The sequence below is a fragment of the Trichomycterus rosablanca genome, chromosome 16 (assembly GCF_030014385.1).
Source record: "Trichomycterus rosablanca isolate fTriRos1 chromosome 16, fTriRos1.hap1, whole genome shotgun sequence".
NCBI lineage: Eukaryota > Metazoa > Chordata > Actinopteri > Siluriformes > Trichomycteridae > Trichomycterus > Trichomycterus rosablanca.
The window spans coordinates 19,408,584-19,431,897 of NC_086003.1; the positions used below are offsets into that span (position 1 = coordinate 19,408,584).

Below are 23,314 nucleotides of genomic sequence, written 5' to 3' on the forward strand. Positions count from 1 at the left end.
ATGTTGGGCGCTCAGGGGCTGCAGCGGTAAAACACGCTAGAACACCAGAGCTGACATCTCAAACTCGTCGGTTCGAATCTCACCTCTGCCACCCGGCAGACTGCGCGCCTACACAAACATTGTGTTCAGGGGGTATAACAATCTCTGCTAGCTAATTGATGTTGCCTGCACAAAGACAAAGGATAACGGGAATCAGGGTGAGTCTCTCTGTACACAAAAGCTGAACCCACCACCGTTAAGATCTGACTTTGAATCTACTGCTATTGATCAGCCAGGTGCATACACAGACACAATTGGGGGTGTCTGTTGGTCAAAGAAATTCCTTATTACTTCTGCAACTGTGGCCTTTTTTTTCTTTATCCTGGTCAACTGGTCAGGACTGCAGTGGGACCGGTTTAACTGGGAAACACTGGGCACAAGGCTGTGATGATGCACGGCCAGCAGATAGGACCACCAAGATTTAAACCCTGGATACCAGCAGCAGTTGTTACCTTTCACTGATGTGTCTATAGCTGAACAGCACTAAAGCAACATACTATTTTTATACTTTATTTAATCTGCACTTTTACTGAGCAGTCATTTAAATATTTATTTATTTATTTATTTATTAGGATTTTAACGTCATGTTTTACACACTTTGGTTACATTCAAGATTCATCAGTTCACAAGTTTAATGTCAAGCACAGTCATGGACAATTTTGTATCTCCAATTCACCTCACTTGCATGTCTTTGGACTGTGGGAGGAGACAGGAGCTCCCGGAGAAAACCCACACAAACACAGGGAGAACATGCAAACTCCACACAGAAAGGACCAAGACCACGCCACCTGGAGAACAAACCCAGGACCTTCTTGTTGTGAGGCGACAGTGCTACCCACTGTGCCACCGTGCCGCCTCAGTAATTCTAACATGTAAATATTGTCAGCAAAAACACTTGTATCTTAAAACAAAACATGGATCTCCTTCATCACAAGATGGCCATGTTAACATCAAAACGATTTTCATTTCTTTCAGTTAAATTCAGACTGTATGGTGGATTTACAGACTTACAGGTTTCACTGTTTTAAAAGACTGAATGTTACAGGGAGAGAGAAAAACAAAAGCAGGCAGGCTAAAATAAAAAGACTAGAAGCTAAACACAAACAGGATGATGTGGATGTGTGGATGAAACTGTGTGTTTACTTTAAGGCTCTCTGTACTGTAGTTCCTGCTGTTGGCTTTAGGGCTCTCCTGATGCCTGTCACCACTAAAACAAAGTGCATCAAAACAGAGCACACCGCCAACACAGTCTGCCACCAAGCATACCTGAGAAAAGAGAAGACGTGAGAGAAAAAAAACAGTCATAATGTCACTGGCAATGTGTACTCACAGCATGAAATGCTAATAGTGATAATAATGTGTTTGATTAGTTTGATTTGCTGACCTCATTTCTGCCTGATTAGCATGTTCATTAGCTGCTCTTTAGCTTCAACGACAGCAACTAAACACTTTTTATTATCTGGAATTAGTTTGGGGGCTCGGGTGGCGCAGCTGTCTACCCCCCTTAGACACAGCCAATCATGTCTGTGTAGACGCCTATAAACCATTCCAGTCAAGCACCTATAACCTGTGTGTTATGGTTAAATATTTCAATCATTTAAATAATGAAATACATCAGCATAACACCTCCAATCACCCAATCACCATCCAATAACCCAGCAGATTTATTGGTAAGCCAGGGTAGATAGTTGAACACAAAGTGGCTTAATTTCAGACTGAATTATAAAATAGAATATAATGTTACATTGGCAGCATTTAACAGATGCTTTTATCCAGAGCGACTTATAACTATGACTAAATACAATTGAGGAATTCAGGGTTAAGAACCTTGCTCAGGAGCTCAACAATGGCAATTTGGCAGTGGTGGGGCTTGAACTGGCAACATTTCGATTACTAATTCAGTACATTAACCGCTTAGCTACCACTGCCCATCATTTAGTAACAGACAAGAACTGAAAAAGAAGTTTTTTCCACCTTTATCTCCCAATCTAACCAATTCCAATCCCGACTGTAAAACTGCTGCCGTTTGCACCATCCCCAATCTGATCATAGAGAGCTGGATCACCACACATGCCCAGTCTGCTGCTGCTTCTTACCAGCTGTCAGTGTTGGGTTCCACACAACGCTGTATCACCCACAGAAAAGCCAAGCTAAACTCCATGTGACCGCCAACAACCCTAACTGTGCCAAGCCAACTGTGTTTGTTTAAATACCAGTCCAGTTTGGTGTCTCTGCTGGGATTCAAACTCTCAACTCCACAGTGGTTTATGTATTTATTTATTAGGATTTTAACGTCATGTTTTACACACTATGGTTACATTCATGACAGGACATGTAGTTACTGGTTACACAAGATTCATAAGTTCAAGTTTAAAGTTAAACACAGTCATGGACAATTTTGTATCTCCAATTCACCTCACTTCTTTAAACCCACACAGACACAGGGAGAAAGGACCCGGACCACTCCACCTGGGAATAAAACCCAGGACCTTCTTGCTGTGAGGTGACAGTGCTACCCACTAAGCCACCGTACTACCCTCCACAGTGGTGTGCTAACACCGCTGCACCGTCCGATCGCCTCTTTGAGCCATTTTTAGCTACTCCACCCATCTCTGCACATGTGCATTTGCTGGTATGTATTCTCTTAGATGAAGCACTCAGACTGCGACTCTGAATATGTTTCTAGACTTGAAATGAAATGAAACCTCTGAATTTTTATAGTGTAATTACAAATTTCCTGGAGACAGACCACCACTATAGTTATGCCTAAAACTGATTGAAAATCAGATCTGACAGATTCAGTGCAACAGCTATTAGGAACCTAATCCAATTTCAAACAAATAAATTTAAGACCAAAGGCAAACGTCAAAGAGTGTGTTCTTTGTGTCAGTGCTTAGACTTTGTAAGAGTGATTACCTGTCCGGTGAAGCCGAGACCCTCAGGGGAATGAAGAAAGTCGGCGTAGACCCGATTGGCTTGAGTGATGACTGACGCTACAGCATACAGGTAATGAGGGGCTGCGGCGGCCAGGATAGGCAAAGCAGCCAACGGCAGATGATCCACGCTAGTGCAAACGCTGCTCTCGTCATAGCTGTAAGGATTTAAACTACAAAAAAGGAAAATTTAGGTCAATTTATTATGACAAGCCTTAATTATTTCCCAATAAAGCGCTGTGGCTTAAAACCCTACAGTGGATTGAAGGCCTGAGCAAGGTGTTACTGCCTTGTGTTCTGTATTTCCTAGGGTAACCAGAAACAGCATTACCACAATAAAGCGGTTTTCATTTTTAACAACCACTTCATCCTGGATCGGGTCTTGGTGGGTCTGGTTTTACTGGGTGTTTAAGCCTTACCCAATACTAACAAGTGTGAAAAAATAAATTACACACTTCAACCTGTGTAGCAATAGCCTGGATATGGCCAAGTTTTACAGGCATGTGCCGCTGTGCACAGTGCAAGCCCATAAAGACTTGATTTGATGAGTTTGGTGTGGAGAAATACTGATGGTCTGTACAGAACCATGACATTAACTCCATAATAAAAAACCTTTTGGATTAATTGAAAGTTTAAGTGCAAGCAAACCTTATCATGCAATATCAATGCCTATAGACACCTACTAAATCACATTAAAAACCTTCCCAGAAGAGAAAAGGCTGCAAATGGGGGATAAGACTTCATATTAATGGCTTTGGTTTTGGAATGGAATGGGCAACAAACTCATGTACTGGTATTCACATACTTTGACCAATTAGTGTCGATCAGGCATATTTTCAGAAATTAAATGAACGCAGGGCTATTTCTAAATTAAAAGTATGTGTTTCAATCATTCATTTATAATACAATAGCTGCAGGTATGACTGAATTTCCAGAAATGCAGTGACGTATGTGTCCTAAAGGTAAACGTGTGACCTTAGGTGTATATGTATGCATGTCAGATTGACCTCAACAGAAAAGACGTCATGAAAGACATCTTCCAGCCCAAACTTAAAAATAATCAATTTCAGATCTAACTCACTGATGTGGACTGAATGCTAAGTGCAGAGCCTTCTTTGATCTTTGAAGCATTACACAGAAGTGCAGGTCATTGCTTAAAGGCGTTCACACAGCCTTAGTTACTGATCATTTCATAACATCATCAGATCAGGTCATAGACTCCATGATGACATTTTTAACATAAATGTGAAGCTCGATCCTAATTAGAAATAAGTAGAAATTGCTGAATGTTCCCCACTTCAAAAAGCAGCTGAGAACTGGACAGACTGTGCTTCTTACAAATGTGCATGTCTGATTAAATTGGTGAAGCTCAAGTATTCCTCCTGTGTTTAACCCTCTACTGCATGGTTTTCTTTGCAACTTTTATTTAAAAATTAACTTAAGCAAACCTGATTTGCCCTTACATGGAAGGTGGGGCATTGTTTAACCAGTTACGTACTTGGATGGCATCACTTGACATTTATACAACCCAAAATCTTACTCTTTCCCACATTCCTGAGGAGTTTGAGTCACCTGCAGAAGGGTTCCTCAGAGTGGCAGTTTAAATAAACAATTATTATGATACGTGCTGAAGTTTAACCTTTAGTTAACTGCTTAGGGACGCAGGTTAACAAAGACGATTCATTTTGCAATGCAGCAAAGGCTGTTCTGTTATGCAGGGGGTAAACAAATTTTTTTTAAAAACACCACAAACACATGCACATGAGTTTGATGAAGAGGACATTGGAAGTCTCAAAACATTTGTTAAATAAGAACAAATGGCTTCAAAAAGGGAAACCGATGGCTGACTGCCAGTGATAGACGGGACAGTCTTTAGGTTCTTAGTGTCTTACTTCACTCCCTTTATATATATATATACTTTATATTTACTACACATAACCACAGATACATTCCAAAACCATGAGGAAAGTCTTTCCAGCAGAATGGAGGCCGTTTTTTGATGCAAGGGTCAGAAAGTTAATGTTAACTGCCATGAACAGGGGGATATACTGCCCAAATCCAGATCTGACAAGTTTGTAGAGGTACTGTATATCCAAAAGTCTTCTGCAAAGTAGTGAATAAGAAATGAAAAATGTAATTTTTTTTATTTAAAATTAATTTTAGACGAGCTCTAAAACATGTTTTTACTTAATTATTACGGGTGATTAAGTGTAAATTCACAGCTGGTTTAAGATCTAGACAGTTTTGACTGAAAGGGCAGTAAAATGTAATGGGTGGGCAATGGAGCTAGCAGAGGCAAGGGTGGAAACAGAGAACATAAATCAATGCATTATGTTTTCTTAGTGCAAGATTTAATAAACGTAAGATGCACAAGATATGCAAACATAGAGAAGTTACAGTAACAGAAACAAATTTAAAAGGCATGCAGAAAAAATATTCAAAGTAAATTCACTTAGAAATGAGAAACAACGCTCAGGTGGCGCAGCGGTAAAACACACTAGCACACCAGAGCTGACATTTCAAACTCGTCGGTTCGAAACTCAGCTCTGCCATCCGGCTGGGCTGGGCGGCTACATAAACAACAACTGGCTGTTGTTCATACAGGGTGGGAGCTGGATAGGGACCCCTCATAACTGAGGCAATTACAACCTTTGCTGGCTGATTGATGGCACCAGCACAGAGTTGAGGGATAATGAGGATCAGGATCTGATCTGCATATGAACTCGCCTTGTGCAGGTGAAAAGAAACAGACGGCTACTGCACACGTCTCGGAGGGGGCTTGTGTCAGTCTCGCTCTCCTCAATCATGGCGGGGATTGGCATCAGTACAGAGGAAGCGTAATGCAATTGGGTAATTGGATACGCTAAAAGTCAGGAGAAAAAGGGGAGAAAATGCTAAAAAATATAAACAAAAAAAAAATAGGTAAAATGTGGATGTGTGTTTGAACCCACATAGATGTTAAAATCATCCAAATCACCATCCTGTACAAAGTCTGGGTTAAAACAGGTCTGTCGAGCTGCACGTCATGGTTCACCAAGACCATGGTTCATGGTTCACAGGGCCAATCAGAAACAAGAAATAACTTTACACTGAACAACAAGAAGTCATGTTTGTGAAGGGCTCAAAAACAGTTAAAAAATGTATTTGCTTGCTGTGTGCTGGAAAGGTTGGGGGATTGATCAGAAAGAAAATCTTTGGGGGGCACGGCCCACCCCAGTCTCACTCTAGCGCCGGCTCTGTCCACAACACAATAAATTGCGCAAAATGGCAGGAGGTCTGAATCCTTTCTGAACCCACTGTAGGTCTTATTCTTGTTCATATTTATTGCTTTGTGGAACATGGCTGTGATAAACAGCTTTATAGCAGCTCTGGCAGCCGTTTGAGTGCCCCATGACACGGTGCAAATAGCTAATCCAACCATGACCCTGGCTTATAGTGTTTAAAGTGCTTTTATTCTCTAGTGTTCTTCTCAAATAAATGCATTGTTTTCCAAGTACAGCTTGCAGTCAGAATTTTAACCTTCTGTTAGTGAAGTAAACAGTCAAAACAACAAAGTTTAGATGCACAACACCAAGGCTCATGTTTCCATCTTGGGGCAATACGGTGGCTCTGTGGGCAGAACTGTCACCTCACAGCAAGAAGGTCCTGGGTTTGATCCTCAGGTGGGGCGGACCCGGTCCTTTCTGTGTGGAGTTGGCATGTTCTCCCCATGTCTGTGTGGATTTCCTCCGGAAGCTCCGGTTTCCTCCCACAGTCCAAAGACATGCAAGTGATGTGAATTGGAGATACAAATTGTCCATGACTGTGTTTGACATTGAACTTGTGAACTGATGAATCTTGGTTAATGAGTAACTACCGTTTCTGTCATGAATGTAACCAAAGTGTGTAAACATGATGTTAAACTCCTAATAATAAATACATGTTCCCATCTTAGGTTTTTAATGTAAAATATTCTCTCACCGGGGAACTGGTGAGGATTAGATTGGGTGGAATATGGGAAAAATGGGAAAAAACTATTAGACAGTAAAACTGTGGTTCTGTATTTTGGCCTGTTTCACTCATTATTCGGTGGATGTACATTTAAGCACATTCACATACAAGCAGAGCTAACAATCCACACTTACACCCCTTCTTTATTAGAATAATAAGCCAAAAGCTAAATAATCAGATGTACACCCTATTTTCAAAATTATGTGGACACCTGACTATGATCTTGTGGAAATCCAATTCCAAAACCATGAGCATTAATATAAAGTGGTCACCTCTTTTTGGCTATAATATCCTCCACTCATCTTGAAAGGATTCCCACATTTCCATGTCTGCTGCAATGATTGTACAATTGCCATTCTATTATTTGAACCAGACGGTGCACATAATTCTACTGTAATTCTACTGCAAGAAAACCATTTAAAGAAAGATCACTTTAAACTCACTGAGAGACAAGCGAGAAAGCTTCGGCACACACGGGTGGGCAGGGCACCAGACGGACTAACATGCTGTCTGCTGCTTCCTGGAAGTGAGCTCGAGCCACCCGCTCCAGCACCGATGCCAGTGTAGCAGCATCACCTGCCTTCCCACCTGGATCACCACCTCCAGAGTCCAGAATGTGACCTCCATGAACCACCAGGATCAATAACTGTGTTCTGCATTTTCTCTGTAGATGTATGTGGACAGGAGGAAACATAGAGGGGAAAAGAATAACAATAAGGAAAATTAATGCAGGTGAGCACCGTCATTTGAACTCGAGTAGGACACGCATCAAGGCTCTTGTCTATATTTGCACCCAAGTGGTGGAACGAACTTCCCTCGTCTGTCCGAACATCTGAGTCTCTTGCGTCTTCAAAGACGATTAAAGGACCACCTCTTCACTAAGGCCTTATGCTGAGCAATAAAAGCCACTTTCCTTCTATAGCATCTTATTTAAAAAAGAAAAAAAACACTTGTTCCAACATGGTCTAACAGATTCGTATCCTTATACTGTGGAAGCTCTTCTGTAAGTCGCTCCAGATACGAGCGTCTGATAAATGCCGAAAATGTAAATGAACACATTGTTTGAAACAATAATGTAATCGCTTTTAAAGATCGTGATGAGTTTAGATTACACAATTTCTCATAAAATCTTTGCATTTTATTGTTCAAGAAATCAAGAAAAAATTATTATTCCTATACAGCGCTCGGTGTACCCGTAAATTGCGCTAGCCCACTATCTTTGGTATCCAGGGTTCGAATCCCCTGTGGTCATATCGGCCAGTCTGGTGTATACACACAGACAGACTGGCTGAGTCTCAGGGTAAAGGGATGTGCTTAAAGCCTGGGAATAAATTGGCGTCCTTTCCAGGGTGTTGCATTACACCCAGTTAATCCAGAAATCCAGACCCACAGATCTGGTATCAATATGTAATTGGAAGTGTCTTCATGGTCTTTCATCTTGCTACAATAAACTTATCCATAGTGCAAAATGCACATCCCTAAATATTCTAATGTCAAGCACCAGCATCTTAGGACGCATTCACATGGGAGCGGCAAAACCGCTTCCCTGAGCCGTGGGCACACCTTTGCCACAGCAAAATATTTCTGCGCTTGCCACAGCGCTCTAAGTTCACCTGATTGAACTTTGACCTGGTCTGACCTTTTCAAAGCACCTCCAATTAGACAAACTGTTTGATATAATGCGGTAAAAGCAACCCAAGCAGTAGGAATAACGCTTAACGTGAACAAAGCTTAACGTGACTTACTGTACTAAAACAACAAGCGAGAAATTTCATTCGAAGAGAGAACTTATGACCAGTAATACTTAAAAGAAGTTTATTGTTCCTATGTCATTAATTTAATACATTAAACTAAGTTAAGTTTTTTAACGATAAGTGTTTTAGATCCTCTCGGAAAAGCTGATTCTTACAATTTCTCAGCACCTAAAGCTATAACACAAGTTTAAAAGTAAAACAGTAGGAAAATCCAGCTAAACACAGATACATGCGGACGCATTCAGAAGGGATTTGACAGTTATTCCACACAAATACATATTTGTCTGATATTCACATTTTGATGACGTTTTACTGAACCGCTCAAGCCAAGCGCTGGACAAAGCGGCAGTTTGCGCCAAGGCTCGTGGTGAGCGATAATCCACCCTTAGCCTGTAATGAGGTTAAGAGCTATTGTGGTCACTTTCTAGTTATACTGATAACAGCAACAGTAGGGGTTTACAGCTGGACCTATGGATCTATGTTATGGCTGGAACTTATCTGAAGGATTTACTCCACTGTCCCTCAGTCCCCTCAGAAAGCAAACAACATCCCCTAAGCCAGTGGTGTCCAAACTTTTTTCTAGGAGGGCCAGATTTGATAATGTGAAAGTGCCCAAGGGCCAACAGTCCCTGATGACATTATTTTAAACAATAAAATATGCAGGCCGCTCAGGTGGCGCAGCGTTAAACTACGCTAGCTCATCAGAGTTGGAGTTTCGAATACATTGTATCAAATCTCAGCTCTGCCTTTCCGACTAGGCTGGGCGGCTGTATGAACAACGATTGGCTGTTGTTCAGGGTTAGAGGGTAAGAAAGTCGGATCATAGGTCCTAGGGCTGGGCGATATATCGAGATTTTATAAAATATCGATATATTTTCATACGCGATATAAGATAAGACAATATCGCATATATCGATATAGAAGTTGCGTTCCAGTTAGATCCGACAGTTCGTCTTTCTCTTCTCCCAGTTTGTCTCTGCGCATGTTCACCTGCCCCGCCTCTCTCCCTCACTGAACACAACTCGCCCCTCCCCACCGCCAATCCCTTTCATTTATGTAAGTAAAACTCCCATGATAGCGTGGAGACGGTGGAGGAGCTGGTTAGTAAATAGAATAATAATGGCTCAATTATTTGGAGATGGTTCGGATTCAGTGGTGGAGAAGTGTCAGGTGAGCAGCAGAATAATGTATTCAGTAGAGAATGCCGAAAACAAGTCCAGATAAAAGGTTCCAGCTCCGTGTACCTTCATTCGTTTTTCACTTCAAATCCCAAAGTTGAAAAACAAGAAAACGAGTCGTTATTCGTTTCAAAAAACAATATTGGAAAACGGAAATACATACAAGCACATGCACGCGCTGACATGCATGTATTTACTTCATATATAAACGTTTATACTGGATGATCGCCGGACGTCCAACACGTCATTTATTTATTTATCATGTATTATAGTATTTCTTGTTCTTGGCCAATAAACAACCAAAAATTTATAAAATTGCATGAACTAACTCTGCAGTAAACAAGGAGCAAACAGCAATTAAACAACAAATAAAGCTGTTAAATAATAATAAAGTGCATAAAGCAGAACGCTGATTAAAATGCATTAAATGTTGTAATAGTTACACAGTTACATGAACGATTAGTTCTGCCTGTATTACAGAACTGAGTTCTATACGGTAAAAAAAATATATATAAATGTTAATGTTGTGGCGACTGATGTAAAATAATGTATAAAGTACAAGTGTGTGTGTGTGAGGGGGGGGGGGGATGTATTAACGAGAACGCACAGCGGGAGACGATAAATTCTGCTCTCTTCCCTACACACTCGCTCCCTGCGCCCTATAGTGCACTTAACATTCTTAAAGGGCCAGACAATATATTTGTAATTCACATTACACGACAGGTGAGACGTTAGAAAACAACAAACATTTTCTTAGAATAGCTCTTTTTTTTTTTTTTTTTTTAAGGAAAAATAGTTCTTGTGTGAAGCTTCCCCAGCATGAATATTAATAAAAGTGCCTGTAAAAAATTTGGAACATGTAGCTTTGTCTCAGAAGTGTCTTTTTGTTATTACCTTATGGGATGAAAAAATATCGAGATATATATCGTATATCGCCATTCAGCTAAAATATATCGAGATATTACTTTTGATCCATATCGCCCAGCCCTAATAGGTCCTTATAACTGGTGCAACTGTGGCCCCTGCTGGCTGACTGATGGCGCCTGCACAGGGCTGAGGAATAATGCTGATGGGGGTGTGGCCCTCCATACACAGTGCCCGTCAAGTGTATGAACTCGACTTGTGCAGGTGAAAAATACAGTCTGTACTGACTGTGCTTACCGGAGGGGGCGTATTTCAGTTGAGAGGCGTCCTCAGTCAGCGGTGAAGGGTCGAATCAGTATAGAGGATGCAATCAGGGTAATTGGACATGACTAGACTGGGGGAAAAAATTGGGGGGAAAAATATAAATAAATAAAAAAAATGCATATAATACGCTGTTATTTAATCATTTTATTTTCACACAGTGAACAACAACCAAATGTAAACATTCAGGTGCCAAACATGGTTTGTGTTTAAACTATAACAATGCATGGCTACCTTTGGAGTATTTCCTGGCATACAGAACCATAAGACAAAAGAGAAAAAAGATGTTCATATTGAACAAACCTTGTCACTGTGCTTAAGTTATCTGGCTAACTCAGGAATCATGCTTTTCAAAATATTTTGATCTAATATAATAAAACAAGCAGCAACTTTAATTCTTAATGCCAGTTTGTTTGGTTAGAGGTATTGGATCATGTTTACAGAATGATAAAACAAGCCCTACTTCTGACACTGGAGCCTAGGTGCTTTGTTATAAAAAACTAAAATGAAAAGGGAAGTCCACAGTCCTGTCATTTCTAGAGGCTGCTTTAAGGAATTACTAGGTGGTAACCACTGGTGTCAGTTCCTCACTCAAAATGACTGTTTTAGGTTTGATAGGTCACACAATAAATACAAATTGACATTACAAACCCTTAACTAGAAATGCCAGTTTTTTCTGTAGACATGATTACTTTTGCACATGGTCTTAATCATGCAAAACCTTTATAACCACACCCTCGTTTGCTTAATCTTACTAACCACAGCTGCTATATAAACCCTTGAGGTGTCAAAGAACTGTAGCAATTAAAGGAAAAAAACAGGGCACCTACCTCCAGTTCCTCGAGGCCATCTACACTGCTCTGTGGTGCACAACGTGGGTGTCTTAGCCTGTACAGACTTTCTGTAGAAAAGAGGGGAAAAGAACAAAACTTCAGCTGAATAATAAATGTCGTCCCTTGTTCAAGTTCAAGTGGATCTTATAACTTCAGTGCCACCAGAGCACCACAGACAGCTAAATTTAAACTTAATTCAGGTTGTTCATCTTTTGTAAAAGCCTTGATTCTTAAAAATGATACTCCACACTGACCTCAGCCTTTATTATGTGATTTAACAGTGAAACAAATATGGTGCCTTTGAGAAACATTCTGCTCCCCTACCCATTTAATAACTTTTTTAGAGGGAAATGATTTCTGAGATATATTTTTATTTGTTTCATTTATCATCAGAAGTTAACGAGCCCTCAGGTCGCTCAGTGGTCTATTATGCTCTCTCACGACCACTGAGATCCAGCTTTGAGTCTCAGTCTGGCTGGAAGTCTACACAGATGTAATTGGCTATGTCTGCGGGGGATGCTAAAGCCCAGTGATAAACTGGCACTCTGTTAAAGGTATTTTTGCATTTAGTCGACAGTTTTACGATGGACCAGACCTACTGCAAACCTAACTAGGATAAAGTGGTCCATTCTATGCCAGTGTGGGCGCTCTTTTCACAGCTGCTGGTGTAATAAGGGCAGCTCATGCCTTGCTATTGAAACGCAAGGCAAAGCCAAACGGCAAGATATTTATCAAAAGAGCAACAAGGCTGTGGCTAGAAAGGGGACAGTCGCAAATAATTTAAGTGGCCAAAATAGCAGAAACAAAGTAATAAATAAAGGCACAAAAACACCCACAGCCCACAACAGAGAACGTACATAGAACAGGGATAGCACAGAACGGAGAACTGGTCGTCACCAATTATGCAGTCAGATTTACATCCAGGATCGGTCAAGACCCAGACTAACAACAACCGCCACTTGTTCTGTTAAACAAAAGGGTACCAGTGGACACTGTGCTACAGATGGACCAAAGAGGTAAAGTAGAGGGAAAAGGAATGTTTTAAGCAGGATGAGGAGAGGAAGGCCAAAGAGAGGGTTTATGGATACGGTGAGGGTGGACATGCATGTGGTTGATGTGACAGAGGAGGATTTTTAGTACAGGATAAGATGGAGACAAATTATACACTGTGCCAACAGCAGCATGCCAAAATAAAAAATAATACATCTGCCAGACGTGTTTTTATCATGTCTTATCTAAGTACGGCCAATTCCCGTTTTGCACTGTGATTTCCAATTACACTGTATTTTAACAGGCTAAATGCAGATTAGTGAGTGTATGTTTAACTGACAATGGCATTTTCACCATAGACTGAATGTTAATGGCTTTAATTCAATCCAGCTGAATCATTTTTGCTGATAAACAAAGCTGTCTGTACCAAATCATTTGCGCTGAATATGGTTTGTAATTGTTCATGCCGAAGTCCTTCCCGGTAAAGACCAAATTAGACCGCCTATTCATCTTACTCAGAACAGTTTGTCTCTACAATGGACAAGAGGCCCTGGTCTGCCTGTTTAATTATACCAAACATAGTAGGTATTTAAATAACATGCAGTAAAAATCAGATATTATTTAGACATTCATTATGTATAGATAAGGCACTACCTGATTCACGCCGTGAAAATCGCATCACAGAGCTGTTTAATATGCAATTTGCTGTGAATTTCAAACTTTAAGTTTGTGCTCAGCGATTTAACATTTTTCATTCACATAGTGTTCCGGTGTCTCATGTTTACGGGTTAATTTGCAATATGAGGCGATCCTAGCAATCCTACAGCAATCGGTTAGTCAAAATGTCCAAGATGTCGAAGTGTAAAGCAGCTGCACGGCGCCCCTGGAGCATACTGAGCTTCTGAGATCAGACGAGATCAGGCGTTCTCAAGGTGGTGTGGTCGTAAGCAAGGAGCACATAATACAAGGAAATTAAGCACATTTTCCTGTGATTTTGGAGGGCCCTATGTATAGCATTTGACATTCTGAGATTCCACCTCCATTAAATAGTTCATTGGCTTTACTGGCATTTTTGCTTTGTGGCGGGATGCATTATCCTGCTGAAAGAGGCCACAGCCATCAGGGAATACAGTTTCCATGAAAGGGTAAACATGGTCTGCAACAATGCTTAGGTAGGTGGTACGTGTCAAAGTAACATCCGCATGGATGGCAGGACCCAAGGTTTTCCAGCAGAACATTGCCCAAAGCATCACACTGCCTCCGCTTCTTGCGTTCTTCCCATAGTGCATCCTGGTGTCATGTGTTCCCCAGGTAAGTGATGCACACACACCGCCATCCACGTGATGTAAAAGAAAACGTGATTCATCAGACCAGGCCACCTTCTTCCATTGCTCCGTGGTCCAGTTCCGAAGCTCACGTGCAGCCCCATACGCAACAAACTGTGATGCACTGTGTATTCTGACACCTTTCTATCAGAACCAGCATTAAGTTCTTCGTCTGTTGGCCAGCCTTCGCTCCCCACGTGCATCAATGAGCCTTGGCCACCCAAGACATGTCGCCGGTTTACCACTGTTCTTTCCTTGGACCTCTTTTGATAGATACTGACCACTGCAGACCGGAAACACCCCACAAGAGCTGCAGTTTTAGAGATGCTCTGATCCAGTCGTCTAGCCATCACAATTTGGCCCTTGTCAAACTCGCTAAAATCCTTACGCTTGCCTATTTTTCCTGCTTCTAACAAGATAAAACATTCACTTGCTGCCTAATATATCCCACCCACTAACATGATGTGATGAAAAGATAATCAGGGATAATTTATTGTTGTTTCAATATAATCTGCTAATTCCACTTTAAAACTAGTGACACATTCCACCTCTGAGCACGCTCAGTAAATGCTTGTGATTGATTACAATGTGGAAAACATACAGCTTTAATTTTAGTGCACATGAATATCAGCTTCAGCTTGACTGCATTGCACTGGACGTCATAACAGCAGTGTTCCTCCCAGAACACAGGAGATTTAACAGACCCCTCTCGCATTGCTGAACAGGAACATTGAATTAGTCACAGAGTTCACAGCAGAACATGGGCACTTCCATCTCTAACGTAAACACGTCTTGAGTTATCTTTCTAACAGGGCATACTTGACTCTGTCGCATTCCGTTTATACTGCGTTACATCACTTACAGCCATTTTTTTATTTAGACCATTACTAAGGCTATGGCTCAGGTCACAATAACCCAGGATTAATTGTGTCATTCTAGCTGCCGCCTCTAACAAACAAGAGCCAGAGACTGTCAGCCGTGTGTGCAGTCTGTATATTGATGTTTCTCCACTGGGATTAGAGCACCAGCAGATATGATTAACAAAGGCAAATCCCCTTTTAAAATACAACTTCAAGGCATGAGCCGATAGCAGTCTAATTTATTCAAGAGGAGTAAAACCTTAAATTATTTGCAGCCTGGAGAAATTTTATTAATCTGCCTATCAAAAAAATCATATATAGGGTGCAGCAGAGCAAACCACATGAATATTTTCAATATGCCAAGCAGACCTGGATGTTGCACTCATTGGGGAAATTTTAAAGATATGCAGTTAGAGATAAGCTATATGGCCAAGTACGTGGACACCTGGCTATGAACTTATTGGACATTTCATTCCAAAATTATCTGGGCTATTGAGAGCCTCCACCTCCAGGAGTGGTGTCTGGAGTGTGTCTGGAAAGACTGTCCTCCAGCTGTTAGATGATTTGCCTTGACTTATCCCTGCATGTAAATGACTGAGCTTACAGTTAATGACCCTTCTATACTTACTTATAATAGCATGACCTGTGGAAGCATTGGGTCTGTCTGAGAACCTAGTGAGCTGTCCACATAGACAGCATTTTACGTCATCCTACGTGCACTCCTGAGAAGAACGCTGTCTAAACTCTCAGATACCTTAAAATGCTGCCTAATGAGACACCCTATTCTGAGTAATATTCTATCTGAAAAATGAGGAAGCGTCCAATGCTGCCTTAGTGGTGAAGGCAATCCCAGCATTCAGCGCGACATAACTTTTCTCACAAAAAAAATTACAAAATAGGCAAACAAATGCAGAGCAACGAACGTGTTCTTTTTAAATGTAAATAAATGTGCACAAATTTTTACTTTGTATAATTTATTTATTAGGATTTTAACGTCATGTTTTTACACACTTTGGTTACATTCATGACAGAACAGGTTACTGGTCATGGACAATTCCATACCTCCAATTCACTTCACTTGCACTGGGAGAACATGCAAACTCCACGCAGAAAGGACCAGGACCGCTCTACCTGGGAATCAAACCCAGGACCTTCTTGCTGTGAGGCGACAGTGCTACCCACCGAGCCACCGCGCCGCCCTTTAATTTGTATAAAGGTGTACAATTGTAATTTACTTCCAGTTCTATGAATGGCCTGAGGCTAAGTGATCGCCGTAATTGCTATATAAGTGAGTCTAAATAATCTGTCTTATGACTTTAATGTCATGAATCATTTCTACTAGATAGGAAGTAGGCAGCAAGGCAACTTCTAAGGTTTTCAGACAGTCCCATTGTTTCCATCTGTTTCAATCTCTATTTTGTGCTATTTTTAACTAAATACTAATAAAAGAGAACTCACAAATGACTGCTTTCTATTTTTATTTGCACTTACTTTCTTACTTACAATGTTTTGGAAGTGTAGCTGCATTAATTGTAGGTCATAACACTACTATAGTCAGCTATGCAACAGTGACGTCCTCCCCGGTCTCTTATCTAGCAATGCCATTCCTATGGCAACGCTCTACATCCAATTTGTTTTGTTTTCTTATTTGTGTTGCACGTGTATCTTAAGCTTTTGTTTGTGATTTGTTCCTTGCCCATTGCAATCACGCTGAAATCGTTTGCAAATTTCCTGCTGTCTTTTAATCAGTGTGTGCTTGTGTCCCTCGGTTGTTGTTTTTTTCCAGGCCTAGTATTGCCTTTGCTGGCATTACAAAGCATTTCTGTGTATTCTGGATTCAGGTAGGTACTATTTTATGTTCCTGTCTTGTATTCCATGTTCTGAGTCCTGTTATCCCGTTGGTCCTAGCTCCTGTCATTGATTTGTGTTCATGTTTCCTATGCTCTGTTCTGTTTCTGTGTTTATATTAGGGCTGGCACCAATCCGATACTCGGTATCAGTATCGGTCCGATATTGGCCTAAATCACTGGATCGGATATCGGAAGGATAAAAACGTGTGATCCAATACTGTTGTCTAATGTAAATAACACTTAATGTAAATAAGGTCATTCAGAAATTAGAACACACTGATCTACTTAAACTTTTACCATTTTAAAAAATCATCTACTACTGCCACATCTAAAAACACTGTTTTACGGCGTGTCGTCCAAAGTGTCTACAATTGGAAGATGTGAATGTCAATCAAACGCGATGGACCAATTAGAATTGACGCAGTGCTTGGTTGAGATTTTCCATTAAAGTTCTGTCAAGTTTTTTAGATGATTAAAAACTAAAGCGCGCTTATTAAAAAACCCTGCTGGATTTTGAAGAGGACGTCTGTGGCTAAACGGGGAACGGTGTAGTTTGTTTTATTTCATGACACTAACGGATTCCATTTCATTGAGGATGTGAGAGATCTCCAAGCCGGGACAAGATAGATACATTTGTTTAATTTTTATTATTTAATTGTTTCATTTTTATTGTTAATAAATAATATTTTTTATTATTTATTTTATAATTTCTTTCGCTGGCTCTTAAAGGTTGCTCAAGGTAGACTTGAGAGTTGACAGATCTAGAATTTTATACTGAAATTTTATTTTGAAAAAAATTGTTAAATACAGATAAAGTTGTACTTTAAATTTTATTTTAAATGTTTGTATGGTGCTGTTAAACAAGCCAAAAATGCTGCTAAATGTTCTGTGTGTAAAAGTGAAAATAAAAACAGCAGTTTTGCATTAGCGTGATGTTGCAGGTTCTGTATTTATTCCTTTAGAATATTTGTTTTACAGTCTGAGCATTGTTATTTAGATAGCTACTTTAACCATTGAGACATGTACAGTATTATTACTGCTTAGTTGTTTGAGAGGAGAAATGACGGTATCGAATTGGTATTGGTATCGGCAGATACTCAGTTTGCAGTATCGTTATTGGACATAAAAAAGTGGCCAGCCCTAGTTTATATATTATGTTCCAGGTCTCGACCCTTGCCTGTTTGAAACGATGGCCGATATTATGCACTTGTGCCCTGCCCCGCATCACAGCGGTTTTGCTGTTGGTAGTCAATTTGTGGGTGAAAGTTCAGCAAATCTGAACCAAAGTTGTCCTGATTTGACAGTGTGAAGCTGATAATCTCCCACACACTCCACTGAGGTGAATGTCATTTTGAAGGCAGAACTTCCCATACATCAGAATGCTGTGACTGAGGCTTTAGATATGAATGCAATGACAAATAAAATAAGCCTTTGAAACTGTTCTACTGCAGACATACAAATAAACAGCAATGTTTTTCACATAAACAACATCACTCAAATTCTCTCTCTCTCTCTCTCATTAGTCTTTTCCAAACAGCAATTATTCAAATGGCTGACTCCCCTGCATCAAAACCCGCTGCCATCTCTATTCCTATTTTACTTCAAATGCTGTATAAACACTTGATGGTGTGTTCAGTGGAAGTGTAGCACAACACAGCAATTACGTAAATTGTAGGCTGTTGCAAAAATCAGCAGAGAATAGTAAACATCTCACTGGAAAAATGGAAGCCCAGAACAACACTGATAATGCAATGAATATTTGATGACCAGTTTTCTAAAGAATTGTGCTGGAATGAAAACACTTGTGATGTTTAGCTCAGTCATCAACCATCACAGCTCTCTCATTAGGGCCACTTTACTGCAATACCTCGTAAAACCAAACCACTTACACCAAACTGCACAAGCTACACAATTACTAAAAAGCCAAATACATTGCTTTTATCCCCCATTCATCAAGGGGGACTCATTATCCTAGTCAGGATCAACACAAATATATGGCAGCAGTAGCTCAGTGGTTTAAATACTGGACTGTAAATCAGAAGGTTGCGGGTTCAACCCCCAACACTGAACGGGCGGCACGGTGGCTCAGTGGGTAGCACTGTGGCCTCACAGCAAGAAGGTGAGGCGGTCCAGGTCCTTTCTGTGTGGAGTTTGCATGTTCTCCCCATGTCTGCGTGGTGAATTGGAGATACAAAATTGTCCAAGACTGTGTTTGATATTGAACTTGTGAACTGATGAGTAACTACCGTTTCTGTTATGAATGTAACCAAAGTGTGTAAAACATGACGTTAAAATCCTAATAAATAAATAATAGGCCCTTGAAGCCCAATTGCTTGTATTCAACCACATTTACATTTTCAGCATTTAGCAGACGCTTTTACCCAAAGCGACTTACAGTACTGTGACAGTATATTGTATAATTGAGAGTTAAGGGCCTTGCTCAAGGGCCCAACAGTGGCAACCTGGCAGTGATAGGGCTTGAACCAGCAACCTTTCCATTATTAGTCTAATACCTTAACCACTAGACTACAACTGCCCACAGATCATAGATCGCTTTGGATGATCTGATACATGTTGTAAAAGTAAAATACTTTAATATATACAGTACCTGCAATATTTTTTGTTAATGTGATTTTCCTATATAATGTGACACTCAAGCACTTTATTAGGTACACCTATTAACTATGTCTACTAACTTGCTAAATTATTTTACACTACTACCATAAAAATACATTTTGGTATACAAGTACTGGCTGTAATCCATCTTTCACTCAGTACACTTTGTCACCTCCCTGTACCCCATTTCTCAGTCAAAAGGGACACCCAAATGTTATTTGGGTGATAAACTATTCTTAGCACAATGACAATAACAATGACAATGAAAATGACATGATAATGTGTGTTGTATTAGTATGAGTTCATTAGGTGCAGCAGTGTTGGGATTTTTATACACCTCAGTGTCAATGCTGGGATTAAAATAGCAATCCAAATCAATAATCAGAAAGTGTGCACTTATGAAAGACTGGAGGAATTTAATACACATTGTGCATAAAAAAAGAAAATAGCTCTCTAAATAAACAATGACACAAAGTGCTATTTAATATGCATCCAATGCATAAATCCACTTCAAATGTACACATACAATAAAATGTCATCTGACTTTGCATTTATAAATATTATACGTAAAGGTTACATACAAATATGCTAAACTGTGGGATCTTAGGTAGTCTAATATGCAAGTCCACCACCAAAACTGTCTGTGACTGTGGGATAGGAGATCAGCTCCTTGAAATTGAGTATATCCAAAACTGGGAGCAAAGACTTAATACTGTGATCAGCGCCCATGCCAAAGTTCACAGTAAAGTTGGGCCAATCAAAATGTACGTTTATTTGGATGTGAGCTGAATCTGATATGTAATTGGGTTCAGTAGCATAACAATAATTTAAAACATAAAGGGCAAGTTCATGGGCAACACGTGGCTCAGTGGGTAGCACTGTCGCCTCATAGCAAGAAGGTCCAGGGTTCGATTCCCAGGTGGAGTGGTCCGGGTCCTTTCTGTGTGAAGTTTGCATGTTCTCCCCATGTCTGTGTGGGTTTCTCCCACAGTCCAAAGACATGCAAGTAAAGTGAACTGGAGATACAAAATTGTCCATGACTGTGTTTGACATTAAACTTGTGAACTGAGAAATCTTGTGTAACCAGTAACTACATGTCCTGTCATGAATGTAACCAAAGTGTGTAAACATGACGTTAAAATCCACAGTCTGTGACTGTGGGAAAGGAGATCAGCTCCTTGAAATTGAAGAGCAAAGATCTAAAAATACTGTAATCGGTGCCCATGCCAAACTTTACGGTACAGGTGGGCCAATCAAAATGTAAGTTTATTTGGATGTGAGCTGAATCTGATATGTAATTGGGTTCAGTAGCAGAACAATGATCCAAAACATAAAAGCAAGTTCAGAGCTAAATAGCTGAAAAGAAATACAATTCAAGTACTTGTGGGTACTTGAATAAAGTCCTACTTATACTCAACAAAGAAGCTGTAGCAAGACCTGAAATGAGCAATTCAGGTTCAAAAATCAGGAAGTTTTTCATGGACTATAAAAGCAACATATTTAAACCAGAGACCTGATTAACAGTGGAAGCTTGATGTGTTCCCACTACTGTGGTGTTTTCAATTAAGTCAGCCTGAGCAGAATGAGATGTTAATAAGCTACCCTGTTTATTAAAAATGCTGCACGTTATCAGTAAAATCCTAAATCAAGTCAGAGGCTCTTGTGAGGTTCACTGAGTCTCCCAGACTGAGTCAGTGTGCATCCTGTGGAGCTCATAACACTTTAAAGTGTGAGTGTGGCTATACCCTGATTATCTCAAATATGCAGAATTAGCTGCTGTGTGATCTCCCTCTCTAACAACGACCTCCATTCAGTCGCTCAGCAGGAAATGACAGTCCATGCACCATCACATGAGCTTCTATTCTGTTCTAAATGTGCGCTCATTTTTACCAGTCATAGCTACTTCACGCTTCTTAAGACTCTTAAGAGTCTGCTGGTGGTTAGATACTGTTCATGCTGATGCAGGCTATTACTCTGCAAAAACATTTAATGGCTGGTACACTCCTTTAAACTGCAGATATCTGTATAAGTGAAAGCTCAGTGCATTCAAGGCACCGTATTTAGTGAATCTACACAATCTGCCTATAAGGATGTGAAAACCCCTATCTATTTATTAAATTTGAATGTTATGCAAACTGTAACTCTATGAAAGCCACTTAGATTCCTGTCCAGTTACTTCTAATCCTCCTGGCAGATGTTCCCATGTCCACTATTAAATCCCTGAAACTCACTGAAAGTGCAGCTGCTCGCCTGGTTTTCAACCAACCCAAACACCACCACATCACCCCACTGCTGCGTTCTCTTTACTGGCTTCCTGTAACTGCCCACATTCAGTTTAAAACAATGATGCTCGCCTACAAAGCCAAAAATTGACAAGCTCCAAACTAGAGATGCATGAGTACCGATACTGGTATCGGGTATTTGCCCGATACCGCGCTCATTAACTTGTACTCGTACTCGCAAACAAGGCTTCGATACTAAACATCCGATACCGTGTGCCTAGTGCACGTTGCTGCGTTATGCCTGGTTCACACTACACGATTTTTGCCCTGGTTTTCGCTCGGCGACTGGTCGGCGCTAGATTTGCCGGCTCGGGAGCAACTCGGCGTTCGCTCGGCGATCTAAACTCGGCTCTCGATCGCTAAGTGTGAACTATCCAACAACTCGATCCGACCGGCTCGCCGAGCGCTCGGCGACCAGATCGAGATTTCTAGCATGTCAGATATCTGATCTGAGATGTGCGACTGGGAATGAGTGACATGTCGAACAGCCAATGAGAACGCAGGATACGGTGTGAGGGGAAACGCAGGAGAGGAGTGTAAACAGGTGGGACAGGGGCTTAATATAGTTTATATCAGAATACACCGGCACACACACGTTTTACAGTATTTCTGACCTGATCGTTCTCTACAAAACATAACACCAAAACACCAACATTGCAAAAATATTTATTAACCTCCAACTCATTAACTCCATTAACTTATTAACTCCATCATTCTAAATAGGTGTTGGTATCGGTATCAGTATCGGCAAGTACAAAAATACATGTACTTGTACTTGTACTTGGTTGGGAAAAAATGGTATTGATGCATCCCTACTCCAAACTACCTTAGAGAGCTCACCACACCCACGCTTTGCGCTACTGTGCAACCTCCGAGCCACTATTTTCACTCGCCTTTATCCTTCACCCAGAATTCGGGGAAGACACACATCAAGGTTTTTTTCTGTACCAGCACCCAAGTGGTGGAACAAACTTTCCTGTCTGTCCGAACAAAAGACATTAAAAACCACCTCTTAAATAAGCACTTAAGACTTAAAACTAAGGGTTTTAGCAGATTTGTGTTCTTGGACTGCTGTCTACTTTAACTGGAGTAAGGAAATGTTTACTGTGAAAGCACTACTGTAAGTCACTCTGGATAAGATAATGTAAATGTAACTGGCCCACCAGCTGTAGTGCTCGGCTGGGGGACTCCGTTATGGAATCATGTCCTTCAGCCTTGCCAAACAATAAAACTAACTTCTCACCACCTCCTTCCACAGTCTGACTAAAGAGCTAATGGCAGAACACTGGCAGGTGGCAGACCAGGCGTTACTCACCACATTCTCGCAGAAGCAATCCAGATTTTGAAAAAGGGAACCACCACACACTACCTGGACTCCACCCACTCCTAATCACATACACTTTTCAGACAAGCAATACTATGCACCCGCCCCTAAACATCCACATCTGTGCTTGTACTGAAAGTCCCTCTGATTAAAAA

General features: G+C 40.6%; 1 protein-coding gene across 1 annotated transcript in view; it reads right to left on the minus strand.

Annotated features, from left to right (window-relative positions):
- Positions 1-23,314, minus strand: part of plrdgb (PITP-less RdgB-like protein) — a 107,674-nt gene that overhangs the window by 38,036 nt on the left and 46,324 nt on the right. The window contains exons 4-7 of the mRNA XM_063011434.1: positions 11,910-11,980; positions 7,406-7,626; positions 2,956-3,145; positions 1,183-1,305 (exon numbers count right to left, since the gene is read on the minus strand). Coding sequence (XP_062867504.1) covers positions 1,183-1,305; positions 2,956-3,145; positions 7,406-7,626; positions 11,910-11,980 — 605 coding nt within the window. The remainder of the gene's footprint in view (positions 1-1,182; positions 1,306-2,955; positions 3,146-7,405; positions 7,627-11,909; positions 11,981-23,314) is intronic.